Source organism: Netta rufina (genome assembly GCF_964035555.1).
Source record: "Netta rufina genome assembly, chromosome: 2".
Taxonomy (NCBI): Eukaryota; Metazoa; Chordata; class Aves; order Anseriformes; family Anatidae; genus Netta; species Netta rufina.
Window position 1 is genome coordinate 20,844,563 of NC_140124.1, and position 17,484 is coordinate 20,862,046.

A 17,484-nucleotide genomic window follows, 5' to 3' on the forward strand; every position below is an offset into this window, starting at 1 on the left:
ACTATCTACATATACATACAAACAAAAATCATGCAGTGTTTCAGAGAATTACAGAATAGTTGAAGCTGGAAGAAACTGCTCGAGGTCCAACACCCTCCTCAAGTAGGGCCACCTAGAACAGCTTGCCCCAGGACCAAGTAAAGGTTGCTTCTGAGGATCTACAAGGAGGGAAGAGTCCACCACCTGAGCAACCTGTGCCAGTGCTCCATCACCTCACAGTAAAGAATCACTATCTGATGTTTCAGCAGAACCTCGTGTGTTTGTTTGCACTCGCTAGCTCTTGCCCTAGCACTGTATCACTGAAGAGAGCCTGGCTCCATCTTCCTTGTACTCTCCCTTCAGACATTTACAAGATTCCCCTGAGCCTTCTGCAAGAGGGAAGGGATGGCATCCAGAGGGACCTGGACAGGGGTCTGTGCAAACCTCCTGAGGCCACAAGGCCAAGTGCAAGGTCCTGCAACAGGGCTGGGGCAATCTCCATCTCAAATACAGGCTGGGTGGAGAATGGATTGAGAGCAGCCCTGATGAGAAGGCCCTGGAGGTGTTGGTTGATGAGCTAAAGTGTTTTCAATATCACAGAATACCAGTGGTTGAGGCTGTAAGAAAGCAAGGGAGGCCATCTGGTCCAAGCTCCCTCCTCAAGCAGGGCCACTCCGGTCACCTGCACAGCAAAAAGAAATAAAAAAAAAATGCTTCCTTATATTTAGATAGAACCTCCTATGTTTGTTTGCACTCATTACCTCTTGTCCTGGCACTGTGCCCCTGAAAAGTGCCTGGCTCCATCTTCCTTTCAGGTATTTTTTCGCATTAACAAGATTCCTCTGAGCTTCCTCTTCTCCAGACCCAACTCTCTCAGCAGAGAGGTGTTCTAGTCCCTTGATGACCTTTGGTAACCTTCTGCCTGGCTCTTTTCACTATGTCTATCTCTCTCTTGTACTAGGGGGCTCAGATGCGGACACAGTTCTCCAGATACAGCCTGACCATTGTTGAGCAGAGCAGACATACAATACCTTCCACAACGTAGCCAATAATACTGTTAGCCTTCTTCACAGAAATAAGAATTTTTTTTTTTTTTTTTTTTTGGGGGGGGGGGGGAACGTTTGGCAGTAAAAAAAGCTATAATGCTCTAAAGCACCCCAATTGAACCACTTTTCCTCTAATAGGCTCTGAAGGTGATGAAGAATATGAACCTGAAGATTCCACACAAAGCCTTTTTCAAAAGCCACAACACACCAGCTGTGCTATTAACAAATGGATATCATAAATGGAAAACTGTTGTAGTAAATTTAGTAAGCTCATCAAAATAATTGCTCTTGTCAAGAATCGTTTTTCTGTAAAGGAGACAATAAGGTATTAAAATATTTTGTTAATTCTAATATAAAAACCTCTGTTTAAAAAAAAAAAAAAGCTCTATCAGTTCAAGGGCTGTATATCCAGATGATGATATATATATATATATATATATATATATATATATAAACAAACATATTCAGGATCACATCTTAAATTACATAAAGTTGAAAATAAATTTAAATTACAAACAGAAATTGTCACCACACAAGAAACCTCATTCACAGTATCATTTATTTTTTCATTTATAATTTACTTCCCAAGGAACAAAACAAAACTTATTTTCACAAATTAGAACAGTTGTTAGCATGAACATCACAGCAATAAGCTTTAGTATCAGAGTTTAACTTTGTTTTGCATTCTCTTTTTAAGTATTAGTTTTGGTTTGTAATATTTTCTGAGCATTTTGACTTGACACTCAACGTAGTCTCTCCTTTAAATGTGACTTTTGCTAGCCAACAGTAATATGTAGCAACCAATCGTTGATTCAACTTGTATTCAAAATCTTTTTAAACACTTATATTTGATGGCATCATTAACATTTCATTAAGCTTTGTTCAAATAAAAACAGAATCATATTGAAAATTTACAAAACTTAAAATTTTATTAAAAACTCAGTGTGCTTGAATTATTAAAACAAAATTCATCAAAAACATTTTGTCATTAAAGGACTGTAGTCAATTAGAATTTTTTCCTAGTGACCATGCCCCATGTTCACACATATAGAAGCGCAGAAAGGTGCTTTTGTGTACTTTAAGCATTTATGTAGGTTAGACATCTCATTGCTAGCTGGATTTCTCTTGGAAATGGATGTCTAGTATTGATCCCCCCCCCAATTTGCATTTTGTGTGTCCAATATGATCAATTAACACAGAATCTGTTGTTTCAGATTCTCTTTCCAGATCTATCATCATCTTCAAATTGAATTACAAGTTACTAGGTCCAATCTTTTACCACTTTTTTTTTTTTTTAACTGGAAGTTCTCGACTTTTTCTGCTTCCAGTTCATAAAGTTAAGGTGAATGAGTAACTCAAACCACAAAAATCAGAAGGTCTCTAATCCTGCAAATAACAGTAAAAACAAATATAAGGCAAAATATTTTCCATGCAATGGAATCTAAAAACATTTAGATTTGATAGTATGTAAATAAGCTCAAGTTCAGCTTCATTCTCAAATCCACAGATACAGCACCATGATTCTGTTCTGTTTATAAATCTGGCTTCCCTTTTGATTTTACATTCATTTAGAAAACAGCACTCTCAATAAAAGGTGAGGAAGGCTCATGTATGTACAGCATTTAAAATTTTAACAGATTACGCATAACACTGTCTGCCATGATTCCAAATTTAATTACCAAGAGGTTTATTTTTAAAAATGGTATTTGAAGTCTAAATGAATAAACCAACACTTAATAACAAAAGAATGTTAACCACTGTGCAGAGATCTGTTTTCAGGTGAAAGAGTCATAACCTAGAATTACTTAGACAAAATGAGAAGGACAGATTTCTTTTAAGGCAGAAATTCAATTATATACTAGGTTAAAAGCTACTTTAATTATTGACTATAACTAACTCATTCAGTATTTAAATTTTTGCATTCATAGCTAGTGCTGGCTACAACTCTGTCGATGTTCCAGGAAGCCCAACTGAATGTTTTTTAGTCCCCCATGGTTATCCTTGGAGACTAAAAACTATGCCAGAGTACAGTCAAACTACTCACTACTTTTTCATTATTAAACAAACTATGTTGATTTATTATGTTAGTAAGTTATAGAAACTTTTTAGAAAGAGGAAGTATGAAATTTTGACAATGACAAAACAGATTTTATAAAGCTATCATTGAAAAAGTTAGAATACATAGAGGAATTTAAATGCTTAAAAACAGATTCATATATGTCCATCCAGTTGAAGATTAGTGTATTAAAAAAAGGTTAAGAAAATACTTTGTGTTTCAAGTTCAACTGCACTTGATTCAAGTACAGCTTGGAGATTGGCTGATATAAATTAAACATGGTCACTGGCTCAGCAGCCAGAAGTACAGAAAAATGTACATGTTCACAGGATAAATAGAAGTCTCTTCTTTTGGAAAAAAGCTATCTCACTCCAATACGGGAGGTCATCCACTCCAAGCCTTGGCATAATCTGAAAAATAAAGAGATATTATATAGTACTAGATCTTGCAACATCTTAAAAGTGTTTTCTACTTCTCTTACAGCTAAAATCATTTGCTTAAAATTAAAAATCATCTGGAATGGGTAATGAAACATGAACAGAATACACAGTGTTTTAAATTAAGTCCACTTAGGCTTTAGCCATAAGAAGCTGGTCAAACATGCTATTTTATCGAAGCTTGGCACTTTTTCAATGTTTGTTCTAAATCTAGAACATGCTACTTTTAATTTGCTTACTCAGAAGTACATAGAACCAAATCATGAGAAACTGCCTAACTGAACACTAGATCTTTTCACTCCAAGACTAAAAGACAAAAGCTCAAGTTACCCAGACTGAATTGGATCAAAAAAAAAAAAAAAAGGCAGTGTATCATGAATTCCACAATACCATTAAAAAACCTGTAAGCATGTCTATAATGAACAACAGGATCACATGGGATCTAATTTGCTTGCTCACTCCTTTTGCATCTCTATTTAAAGGCCTTCCATTTCAAAAGACAGGATTCCCTTTGATTTGCTAGGGATTCAATTACCTAGTCTACACCACCTTTAACTTCACCTTTTTAAAGTAAATTATGATTTACCCAAGAAGGCCAGCTTTCCTGTCATGGTGCTAATCTCCTTAGATTATTCTCAGTTCATCCTGAAGAGGATCACTCAGTGATTTTACTCTTAGTCATTTATTGTGTTTTCCTTTGTTTGTTTGGATAAGTTGGTCTCAATGAGTTTTAGGAGTTCTAATTATTCAAGGTTTCTTATGGAAAAAAAAAAAAAAAAAGAAGCAGCCTAGGACGACTAACGTTTCTGAACTGATGTTCGTGAAATAATTGGTGATGCCACAAAAATGTTATATTATTGTAAAGGCTGTATATATAGCACAGCTGAAAAAAATGAAAAACACTAGAAAAACACTGGAATACTGGTAAAAAAATACTAGAATACTGCTTTAAAAGACAATGAAAAATGCGTGTTTTCATTTACCATATATTATTGTACTTAAACAGTAAACATTTACCCTTCTCCTGTCAAAGCACAACAGGACTGAATGTGCCATGGGTGATCCTTTATGGAGCTAAGGGTGAGGTATGTAGATATCTCAGCAGCTGTCATGCAGCCTTTCATGTCCTGCTTGTTTGCAAAGATGAGAACTGCAGCTTTCCGTAAATCCTAGAAGTAGTTCAAAGTATTCATAAAAAAGTTATTATATAGAACTAACAGGCTATTGCGTTAACTGAATGTCTCAAAAAAAAGTAGATTAGCTTGTATGCAATTACACAGTAACAGGTAGTTTTAACAGCCTTACGGCATTAAAAAACAATTACATTAATACTGAAGAGACCAATTTATTTAGAAGTGTTCACCACAGGGAATCAAATTATAATGTATTATACTACTACCCTTTTGGTTTTGTCCATATGTTCGTTATGTTAACTAAAGAAAGTCTTGTTAACATCACTTCACAGAGCTCTAAACCATCCAGACAGTGGATTTATTACTGGATAAACATTCAAGAAAATGTATTAGATGCTACTCAAATGGAAAACCCTGCTAGATATCATTCCCTTGAAATTACTTTCCACTTCATTAAGCAATTTCTGTAGTAATTAAAACGGTAACAATTAAAAAAAAAAACTTTACTGCTGTTCCAAAAAGGGAGCTCTAATAATGCCGCAGCAGCTTCAGGAAAAACAGAAGCTAATAAAAAGTTGTTTTGTTTCTGTATGGAAATTAGGATTCCACAATGCAATGAAACAAACTGGGCTGCATGGTTTTAGGAGTAGAAGAGGGAAAACAAATCCAAAATGCAGGCAGCTGGCAGATTTAATTAAAGTGTTTAACGTATTTAAATTGTATATTAAATTTGGAGACAATTTCTCCATTAAGAGAAAAACAATAAACCTTTAGGATCCAAAGATGAAAACTCACAAGTAGTACTTATTACATTTGAGGCCTACTGATTGTTTTCAAGAGATAATAGTTCACAATCTTCTGATCTTATAAGACTGGAAACTAATTACAAAAAAAAATTTCACCGCAAGAAGTCTCATTTCCTTCTTTTTAGGTAATATGTTTGCTCCTTACTACCAAATCCAAACCAGATTAATGAACTTTAAAGTAAAAACACATTCATTTGAAACATTGTAAATCACTCAAATTTTTTATTACAATCAAGCAAGCCCTACTATTACTAGAGTGCTTCGTGATAGCTTTCACTGTTCATTTATAATTCATATGGTTTCAAAACAGTCAACATGCATGCACATTTAAGCTCAACTTTTCTGTGACAGTGTAACTTCTGTAAATATAGGAAGCATGTAGTGCTATTTGACTGATCACAACAAAGGGAAACAATTATCCCAACCCCCTACTTTACCTCATGAGCCAGCATTCTATAAAGTTCCTCTTTTGTAATAGAAAGTCGCTCTCTGTCAATGCTGTCAACAACCAGAATGATGAACTAGGGAAAAAAACAATAGTATAATATGTAAAGTACAAAGCGTAAGTTATAGAAAGTACATTTTCAAGTGATCACTACCACGTCTTTGTATGCAAGACACACACTTTCAGAGCACATTAAAAAAATAGAGAAGTTTATTGTTACAGCCTTTTGTCAGTGCCCCAGGAATCCTATATATAGATTATAGTTTTTTTTAAAAAAAACATATATTGCTTATACATTTCAGCACTGCTATTAAGCTCTACTTTTATGTACCACACTTAAATCACCAGGCTTGATTTTCAGCCCCCACATCATACACAAAACAGTGATGTAGGTACCAAAAGTACCTGCAGATCATGGATCACACTTAAAACATGGATTACAAAATTGCTACAAAGTTATCAATGAAAACAGCTACGTCTACTACTGCTCCTGTACTCAGGAAAACAAAACTGAAATCGAAACTCCATATTTAAAAAACCAAAAAAGACTTTTAACAATCTACCATCACCACCCTCACAAGGCTTAAGAGAACTTATTTCAAAGTCCTACATCAGACCTCAGAAAGCTATGTACCTGGAGGGCTTAGCATTACAGTGCAACACCTTAACCTCTGTAATGCAAAGTTGGCCTCTCACAACTTTGCACCCTTCTACCTAGGCATTTGGAGACAGCTATGGCACTGATTTGACCCTTAATGTTCTTCCAAGTGGCATTATTCTCATGGTCAGGCACTTGTGAATCCTTTAACACTGCTAGGTCTGGCACATCAAATTTGCCATGGGAGGCAATTGTCACTAGTGTGAAAATGACTCTTTTAACCCCAGTTTCTTTCCTTTTTTTTTTTTTTGGTGTATTTTAATTCACAGCCTTATACTAAAAGGCTATATACTTATATACTTACACTAGAAGAGGAAAAAAAAAATAGTGTTACATAGTAAGTTAGATACACTTAAACAGCTTGTAAGCATTATGCAATAGTGTGCATACACGAACTGTAACAACTGATCAGTGTTCAGCACTTGCCCTGACCAGAGTACACGCTGAGCTGCTCAAATAGCCTCACAGGTTGCAGCAACCAGTAAGGAGATCAAGAGGGAATCTTATAAAAATTATACAGCTACTGTAATAAAAGAATTACAGGGAACACATGCTGCACTGGAGAGGAAACACAGGAGATGACATTCATCTGAGAGTCTCTATTGCTTCCCTTCCCAGCTCTCCACTGGGAATATTTTGCCATCCCTTTTTCTCTTCTACTGTCTTTCCTTTTGCTTTTCTCCCCGCGAATAACTTATCCATGAGAGCTCCCTGCAAATCCTGGGCTCTCTCTTAAAATAGAATTGCAGAATCAATCAAGTTAAGTTGAAACTAAATAATAGGTATGCTCTACAATTTTTTCCACCATTCCAAAGATTTCCTTTAGATTGCTTCAATTGCTGAATAAGAGAGAAAAGACACATAAAAGCTGCACGTGAGTCGGTAACAAAAAAGGAGGACTAGAAGTCACCGTTACAATTCTCCAACATATGCTCCAAATCACTGTGCCTTAAAAAAAAATAAGAAGATTCATTGCCCATTGAAAATGACCACAAACTATGAAATACTAAGTCAATTTAATGCTGCTGTGGCTTTGAGATGTCTAGCAGATGAGGAGGAACAGTATAGCAATTATTCATAACAGGGATGCTAGGATTAGCATACCAAACAGACCCTTTTCTTCAGCTGTTTCCAGCTGACAAAGCTGATAAATTCTTTCCAAACACTAGAAAGTGTTGGATTTCACACGCTTACTATGCAGAACATAATGGAGAGCATCTCCAAAAGGATCAAAAAAGGAACTAAGACACAGGTCTACTCAAATTCCAAAAATCAAAGAATATTCAATGAACAAATGTCAAAAACTTATCTGCCAGATATTACTCACAGATGTTCTTCGCCCTCTTGCGTATTTGTATGACATGTACCCATACTTTTCCAGATAAAATTAAAAGCTAGCTTAAAATACTAAAGCTGAAGATTGAGATGTTATCACCAGGCTTTTAATACACGAAAAGTTTCTGAACATCTGGATTGGATCACTCTAACCTCTCCTCTCTCAAAGAGGGGGATACAGCAAAAAAAAACACTACACTTATTTTCACGTAAGGTTTACATAACATCTACAAAGCATCTCTATTTTGTTAGTAGAAATGGTAAAAAAAAAAAAGTTTAAAACCCTTTACATCATGGTAAAATTTCTGTAGCCTTACTATATAAGTGCATGTTGTGTTCATAACCTTTTGGCAAAGAAACAGCAGTTGATGAATTCTACTCCATCCTTTCAAGCAATAGCAGCTTTATCAATACCTCATGAGTACTGCAGTTAGGTTTTCCTTTATCCTTTGGATAAAAGCCACAAGCTGACGAACTTTAAATACTGCTGCCTAGATAAAATTTTGCTCTTTATCTTTAGTTATCATTACTTCAGAACCACTTCAGCCTGGATGTACAGAAGCCAGGTTAACCATTGCATACCCTCACTGAACTTGACAAGTACATGGAAAAATTTGCTTTAAAATCCACTCAAAAAATATGCAATAACTCAATTTATTTTTTTGTGTTTTTTTTTTCCTTAATTTTTCGATTGCCTATGACAGAAGTCTAACTCCACAGTTTATACCACAGATCAAACAACATTAAAGTAAACATGAAAAATACTTAAAATATTACCAGGAAATTGGCTGCATACCAAACATATTAGACTTAAACAATACAACTACAAACTTGATAAAAATCTACCAATGTTTCTCTTAAAAAAAAATAATTTTAAGCTTATTAAATTTGCATACTTAAAAGTAGCTTCTCATACCTCTGTGTTTGAATAATAGGTATTCCACGATGACCGTAACGATTCTTGTCCTCCAATATCCCACATTAAGAAATGGGTGTTTTTCACCACTATTTCTTCTACATTGCTTCCTATGGTTGGAGAAGTATGAACCACTTCATTCATTAAGCTAAAGGAAACAATATAACATCATGAAGACCAGCCAATAAAATTCACAAGGCTTGTCACAGCTCAATCACAACAAATTTGTTGCAGAAAAAACTAAATATTTCTAGCTCTGATGAAAACTTAAAAAAAAAAAGTCACTTCCCAACAATCTATACATATGAATTTCTATGGAAATAAAATATTTAAGAGCTGTTATTTAAACTAACCTTTTTTTCACTAATATGAATTTAGTGGTTGACAAAATTCAAATGTACTTGTTTTTGTAGCAGATTGTAGAGATCAACAATACAAAATAAGCATATAAAACGTTTATAACTAAGTATAAGCATATGCATTTTAACAGTGTCATCTTTTTTAATAAGACATTTTTCAAATAACTTTTTAGATAAATTAGGTTCTTAAAATGCTCTAATTTCAAAATGAGAAGTCACCTTTCTGAAGATCACAAATAAGGAGAGCAATTAACCATGCAAAATGCAAACCAGGATATAATTTTAGAAGAGCATTCAACTTAGCAATTTGATAACTAAATAAATTCTGAAGGACTGCTTGTTTACTTAGAACTGAGAAATTTTCAGCTACCGTTAAATATTGACAAAGAGTTTAAAGTGTTTTTTGGGAAAATAACCTTTGCTACTTTCATATCTAAATATATAGATAGTCATTTCATTATGCACTCCTCCTTCTCCATAATTACAACGTTAACTATGTACCTGTCAATATTCTTGTATTTATCATAGACACTCCTGCAACGCTTGCAAGATTTGAGGGTGATATGATACATTGCAATGATGCTATTTAAAAAGTTTATGGTTGGACCTAGGCAAGTTGAAATACTATTCTGAGGAAAACTTCCATCACAGATTTCAGCCACTGGAACAAGAAAACCTTTGGAAACATTTATGGATTTTGCACAGTGGCTAGAACTCCCATTAACATAAAAATCACTTTCTTCTCTGCCGTTCTCAGTCAAATTATTTTTTCAAAGTTTACCAATAAAAATAGGCTTTGATACTTTACATGTGCATGAATTTTACATGTGCTTGTATGTGAAATTTTGTTATTCAATTGATTTACAATTCAGTTTTAAAATATTTCAGTTCTTCCACTTAGCATTTCAATACTAAATCTAGGTATGTTTAGAAGAACTAACACCATTCACATACAAACTGCAACCTACCGCACCCCTAGACTTTCTGCCAGGTTCCAAACCTGAATTTTCAATTATTAAATCAATGACAACTAGTAAAACAAAAAAAAAACAGAGTAATTTGTATACTTACAACTGGTAAAGAATTGTAGTCTTTCCAGCATTATCAAGTCCCACTATGATTACTTTGTGCTCTGCATACACAGAAAAAAAAAAAAAGACAAGAATAAACTAGCAGAAACAGCAATAATTACAATTCTGGTTAATCACTTTTTCTTACTTAAGAAAGTAACGGCTTTTTTGTCTAAATACATTGTGATGGCTTTTAGGGAAAAAAAAAATCGACAAAGCTTCATCTTCTCTTAAGACTACAGTTTAAGGACAAGTCAGTATTGGAAGTCTTCATAAAGGAAGAATTACTAGCATGACTCCATTAAAAAAAGGAAAGAATGAAAAATACGAGGAAAATAATTTAACTCGTATCAGTATCTTCTCTTACGAAGATGAGCAAACATCCAAAATAAAATTTACAGTACATCAAAGCCAAATCTTAGCAAACCACCAGTTATTGAGAATAAAGAGCTAGTTTTCTACAGAATATGAGTCTGTTTCTCAATGATGCAAAGCAAATCCAAAGTGTGCAGAAAACATTAGCCTAAAACACAAGGCTAAACAATAACCATTAGTTAAGGGACCACACCACCATCATTTTTGTGGTACAAAGAGGAAGCTCTATTTCCAATAGATCACAAATTCCAACACTCAAGTTCTGAGCTGAAAAGTTCTGCTTATATAACAGCTATCTCCCAAATGCTGCAATGTTATTTTTCCAAGCATTGGGGTAACAAACAAACTAACTCCAGAACTTATCCATTTCTCTGTATCTAATCCTTTTTAGAATTTCAAATACAACAGCCCAGTCAATTACAACATGTTTTTTTTTTGATACATGCCAGAAGTCAGAAGATACCAATTTGCCTACTGACAAAAGATGCAAATCACTTGAGAGCAGAGAGAAGCTACAAATAGATACCAGAAGCAAAACTCACACAAAAAGCTTGTAAACAGGCTCACTCACAAGGGGTCATATTTAAAATTCTAAAAGCACTTATTCCAAAATAAAACTTGCTTAACAGCTCAGAGATTTCCTCTAAAACACCATTTTCAAATCTACAAGACTTACCACAAATTACTAAAAGGTCTATCAAATATCAAGGTGGTAGTTTTTTTTATCCACAAGTGATTAGTCTAAGGAAGAATAAGGAATTTGTTAAGATGTAGATCTATTAATGTATATTCCGGTTTTTCATACTGAAAGGGATTTTAGTAAATTCCTTTGGACTTTTAGAAGTTTTGTTAAGAGACATGACCCTAACACACGTTGAAACATACTTCCCCGTATTGATTTCTGTACTGTTACATCCTGCCAACGTATCCTAAGGAAATACCTTACCCTAGCCTTAAGTCCAGCAATACAACCAGAAAAAGCAGCACAACTGATTAATAATCTTCCTTGATATATAAGTAGTATGAAATCCTCTCTGCTTTCAACGTTAATAAAACATTCCACATAGCTAGACTCTCCTTTTCTTCTCCAAATTCAGTACAGTTAAAAGGGCTTTCAAAGTTTAAACACAGAAATACCCATCTGTTGTTTTCAAAACAACCATATTTTTCAACTATTGTCTGGAATATGACTAATTTCGCAACACTCTGTTTGCATTACTTTCAAGAAGGAAAAGAAACCAACCAACCAGAAAACGAAAACAAAACAAAAATTTAGTAACATTACATCTGCTCTTTCCCACATTCACATCAGAATCCAGAGCCTCGCTTAGGAATGATTAAATGGTACCAGCCTACTGAAAGAAAGAAAAAAATAAAAAGTATTTTTCCCCAATCAGATGATTTTTTAAAAGCCACCAATATGCAAATGATTCAACTCTAATTGGGAAAGGGATGGCTGGGGGGGGGAGCATGATGACACGCACAGCTTAGCTCTGTAGTCAAATAGCATTTTATACAGTAACTCAACATCCACATACAAGGAAGTCATACAAGTATTAATTAATGAGGTGAGGATAAAATTAATGAGATTAAAGCATCAATATCTTATGCAAATAGCTGTCTCCACCTTTTATTAAAATTGGAACAACTCATTGCTTTCAGAACTGTCATCTATGCTAACAAAAATCTCTTCACTTACAAACAGAGAAGTTGAATTTCTGTCTAGTTTGGTTAGATAACAACTTTTACTTGTACGCATACATTAACAGATAAACACATGACCTTAAAAATTGTTATACTAAGACAAAACAAAGCTTTAACAAGTACTTGTTTACAAGAGCAACAAGTTGAAGGCAGATGCTTCATTTAAGAGGAAGGATGATTATGGGGTAAATCACAGGCTCCGATTTATGCTCTTTGTGTTTTGTACTTCGAGACTAACCCAAGTTTCTTATACTGGCTGGTATTGGTATCAGTTTGGGCTGTACTCCTGAATATCTTCCCAGTTCACTATGGTCTTGGCAATGGAAGAAGAAAATCCCTAAGATAGTTGCCACAGTAGAAGAGCAGAGTCTTTATAAGTCAGGTAGAAAGAGGAAAAAAATGCAGTAGAAATTAGAAGAAGAAAGCAAACATTAAAAAAAAAAAAAGAAAAAGACAGGCTACTTGAAAGAATCCAAAGAATTCCGTTATTATTAACCTTTCTTGGGCAGTTGTTAAAAAATGTATCTAAGTGGTATTGTTAAAAAAAAAAATGCTGACAGTTCAATATTACAACATAACAGGAAAGTTATGATCTTGCAGATGTCAGAAGACAGACATAATATGCTCTTCTCTTCACTTATTCTTATATATTCCCCTACATAAGGGTTTTGTAAAAGGATCTGAAACTGAAGATTCTGTTAGTGTTTTTGCCTCTTCCTCTAACTTGAAAAAAAATAAAACCACAAAGAAAAACAAAAGGCTAAATACTTTAGTGATGGGCAAGATTCTGTATTTGGAAGAAATCAGTGAGGGAAAGAGTACTGATCATTATCAGGCACCAAACAGCACTGTCCAGTTGCTAAGAAAAAAACATCTTAGAGGCTTCAAAACAGAAGGCAGATGGAAGTTTGCTAAAGAGAAGGCAGGAGGAACAGAATTTTACCAGAAATTTTCAGCATAAGAATGCATTATGCACACTAAGTGAAAAGCTGCCTTTGAATCTTGTATTCAAGCAGTTCTCTTGTATTTACAATAGATCTTGTATTTACAGACTTACTAACAAGAATGAAAAATTGGCTATAAACTTCATTAGTAACCGGAATCAAACCCCAGATGGATTTCCAGATAATGATCTCTGCTAGCCTAACTGTATGGTCCGGGGACTGCCAGCAAGCCTAAATGAAGTAACCCATGGAGTTACAGAAGTTCTACCACCTTGATTTAGAGCCAACCATTATTTTTCTTATAGCAGCATTTTCTATTTATTTATTTATTTTTTAATCTATAGCATTTATTCAGAGCAACCTAGAAGATTATGAGCAGCTATCATTTGAAACAACTAAAATACAGATGTGAACTTCTTAAAAACTGCACTCACACATGCACACAAGGAATAAGGTACTGCAAGAGTCAAAAGTTGCCTTTATCGAGGTCGCTATACTCACTTCTCTTTTCCTTGTACCTCCATTAAGAGTTACACAAATAATGATGAATAAGTCAAGCAAGTTTTATCCAGATATGTCCTGACACAGGCATTAAGTTAGTTGCTCCACCATTTATTCATATCTCCACATGTTGCTTAGCAGACTGTGTTATTTGCTTTCTTAATCATAGCTTAAGAAAGACTTAAAGTCTAATTTTTAAAAGTATATCTTTTAAAAATGAGTTTAAAAATAAAAGTCCAACTTGAACTTACAATAATTTATAACTAGATTTGAATTGGCTGTAGGCAACAATATTTTAGGTGAAAACAATACTCAGGCAATGTTTTTTGACAATTTTAAAAACACGGAAAAAGAATCAGGAAGCCATCAGTAAGTCACCTAGAACAAAGATAACAATCTATTTTTACACCAATTGTTTCTCTTATAAGAGAAATACCTACACATCAGTTTGCATCGTTCAATTACTCCTCGATTAAGAGCCAACATATTGAGAGCTGAAAAGCTCAGAAATGTTTAATCGTCCATTTTCAGTTTGTACTGTAAAGGCATGAACACAGGAAAACATTAAAAATAAAAAAAGATTAAATAAGGCCCTGGACCACTTTTGATCATTCCTACTACCACCAAACAAACAATAATAATAAAAAAGCCACTGTCCAAAGGCTACTGCCAAAAAGTCTGGAAACAAACCCTACTAAACACAACAGCACAATACATGTTCCCTGACAGACTGTTCTAAGGGCAGACACTCTTAGATTTCCTCTTTCGTAGTCATCCAGACACAGATCAGCACAGGCATCACTCGAATTCCATAAGCTTATCTGCACTGCACCTTGTCTTGTTCCAAAATCCTACATACTGGTTTTGGTGAGTAGCTGATGCACTGTGATAGAAGTGAAAGCACATTCTGCAAGGGGAGTAGGAGAAAGCAAGAAAGCTTTCCCTATCTAAAACTTTCCATCATTGGCCGTTGTCACTTAGCACCATTTTAACTATTTTTTTTTCCATCACGGGCCAGTACAGATTTGCCAAACCAAACCACAAACAAAATAGGGTGAACCACCTGGTACAGTCTCTATTGCAAGTGTGGCGAGTTGGAACAGAACAGACAGGTTCAGCTCCCTGGCAGAAACAAACACTCAGATGCTACCTCAACAAAGGGCTAAACCAGTTAAATACAAAGAGAAAAATGCTGCCAGAAGAGGTCAGTAGAAGAGATTAGAGTATCACTGGATGCCTATAGGAACATGTTAGATCAAGTCTCTCCGCCTTTTCTCCAGTACCTCATCCTTATTATTGGAAAGAATGGTAAGAGAAACAAATTGCCAGAGAAGTGGAAGACATGTAAATTAATAGTGATGTTCACTGCTTTAGTAGGATATGAAGTGTCTCCGTTATGAGTCTTTTTTCGCTTTGCAGAAATCATTCCGAATGAAATCAACTTTCTGTACATCACGCATTTACTTTAACTGTGCTTAAACCAGAGGCACAAAAATGCCTGGGGCTTATTTTAAGATGTTAGTATCTTAAGATGCAAGTTTTTGAGAAAGCTACTTGACTACCTCTTTCCTGTAAGTTAACAGCATTAGCTCACCAGCTGATATTTCCTTAATGTATTTAGCTGTCTAGATACTATTGATTAAATGCCTTTCAAATTTGGCATTTTCAACTCAGCTGCTATTAACCTTTACATAAAGTAAAACCGCACTGTGTAATTAATACCAGAGCGAAATGGCCATGACTTCCTGAGCTGTATCTTCTAGCACTTTGGCACAATTCCTCTGCCACGCTCTCCTCGATGGAAGCCACATGGCACTTTCTAAGTCTTCACTTTGTTGGATCTTTCATTTTGCTAGTATCAAGCACCTCAGACTATCAGCACAAATCGTGCTAGCTGTGATGAACTGATTGATGACATGCTCCACACACATCTGGGTCTGTTTTATATTTGAAATATTCCCTCTCATTTGCAAACACAATGATTTTAACCACACCAGTCCACTCAACTAGGAGTCTCATGGGTCAGTCCATGAATCATTCTGCAAACTCATCTCCCCCAAAAAAGTCTAGATTTAACATAACTAGAAGAACAACAAAAACAAATCAGTAATTACTGCCTTTATAATTAACATCATCATTATGGGAAAAATAACCGTGCATTTAGAGGATCCTAGTAGATTGGCCACAAATTTATTGTTGAAGAGAGGTTTTCTACGGTGGAATTTCAATCTTGGCCATGAAAAGAAACTCACTTTACTCTCTGCAGTTGCCACAATGGGGAGAACAAAACAAAAATGATTAAAACTCACCCCATGAACCCTCCCATTGGGATAAAAGGTGAATAGTAAGCATTTCATGGTACTGCCTCATCCACAATAACGTCATACTAACAGTTAGTATTTTGAACACATTAAAAATAACTTTTAGAAATAAATATACAGTAAAAAAGACTTTTCCCCCACTAACAAAACGGAATCGACATAACTCAGTGATGTCACATACTAACAAAGAAAGAAACCAAAACAATGAAACTGTAACTCTTACTCCCTTCCTGAAAATAAATGTTGCCATCATAGGGGACAGTACACACCAGCAATAAAAGCCACCAGAAGTTATGTTCTAATCAGATCTCTGCACACAGAGAACTCCACCACATCTTGGTGGAGTCCTTGAGGGAAGGAAGGGAGCAGCAGACTGCAATGTTTAATAAACACCGAAGAAGTATTTCACAGATTTCTGGAGAGTAAGGGGGACCCTGAATCCTTTCAAATGTTTTTTTTTCACTTGAGAAAAACAAGAATCATCAAATAGATGGAAAGTAATCATTCTGAACACTTTGATAGAAGGCTTCACGAACGATGCGAGGACACAGCGTGTGAGTGGAGGGGAAGATAAACAGTTTGGCTCTTACTCCTCACTCCCACGGGGTGAGAAAATGGTATGAGAGGGTCGGATGGTACTAAGCACGACACGGAGACACGGCTCTGCTATTTACAGACTCCAAGAAGTTCACTCCTGGTGACAAGGCCATTAAAGGGGCACCGGGTGTGCTCTGCTCCCACAACTTGTGAAATCGTGCTGAGATCGAGCCACAAAGCCGCAGTAACCCCGCTGCGGGAGGCAACAGATGGAGAGTGGGCACGGAGCCGGCACTGGCAGCCTGAGGAGAACAATACCTCCACCGCCCTGGCCGGGCCTCAAGGAAAAACAGCACACACGAGGAGCTGCTCGAGCACTCCATCCCCTAACCAACGGAGGCTGGGGGAACGAGATTAATTACAATACAATAAGCGGGTATGAAGGAGCGTATTTTAATTTATGGTAACCGAGCTAGTGGCAGCCGCAGCCGCCGAGCTCGGCACGAGCCCTTTCCGCGGGGCGCACCGGGAAGGACCCGTCGCTCCGTTGGGCTCAGAGGCGGCTTTCTGGGGTCCCCACACCGCCTCCAGCACCGCTCGAGCCCCCCCCTCACAGGCCCCGAGGCCGCCCGGGACGGAGCGGCGGGGAAGGGGCGAGCTGAGCTGCCGGGGAGCCCCGCGCTGAGAGAAACCCAGCCCAGCCCAACCCAGCCCGGAGCGCCCCGCGCCCACCTTGGTTCCCGAAGAGGCTCCAGAGCTTAGCGAAGACGAGGCCCATGCCTGGCCCCGGGGCTCGGCTCGGCCCGCAGCGGCCCCGGGGCGGAGCGGGCGGGGAGCGAGCGTTAACCCCGCCCCTAACGGC

At 36.4% G+C, this 17,484-nt stretch overlaps 1 protein-coding gene across 1 annotated transcript; it reads right to left on the reverse strand.

Annotated features, from left to right (window-relative positions):
• Positions 1-1,566: 1,566 nt before the first annotated feature.
• ARL5B (ARF like GTPase 5B) lies at positions 1,567-17,471 on the reverse strand. The gene is made up of 6 exons (XM_084283093.1): positions 17,355-17,471; positions 10,242-10,302; positions 8,812-8,959; positions 5,895-5,978; positions 4,536-4,687; positions 1,567-3,491 (listed from the first exon to the last, which is right to left on the reverse strand). Exons 1-6 carry the CDS (start codon positions 17,398-17,400, stop codon positions 3,443-3,445), a joined length of 540 nt encoding a protein of 179 aa, XP_084139219.1. The 5' UTR covers positions 17,401-17,471; the 3' UTR covers positions 1,567-3,442.
• Positions 17,472-17,484: the final 13 nt, after the last annotated feature.

Bases quoted from the DNA above. Each gene is read 5' to 3' on its own strand.
- ARL5B (XM_084283093.1), bottom strand. From the start codon at position 17,400: ATGGGCCTCGTCTTCGCTAAGCTCTGGAGCCTCTTCGGGAACCAAG. The intron at 4,688-5,894 runs GTAAAGTAGGGG...AACTACTTCTAG, and splicing joins ATAGAATGCTGGCTCATGAG to GATTTACGGAAAGCTGCAGT. The intron at 3,492-4,535 runs GTAAATGTTTAC...TTTATTTTTCAG, and splicing joins TGTGCTTTGACAGGAGAAGG to ATTATGCCAAGGCTTGGAGT.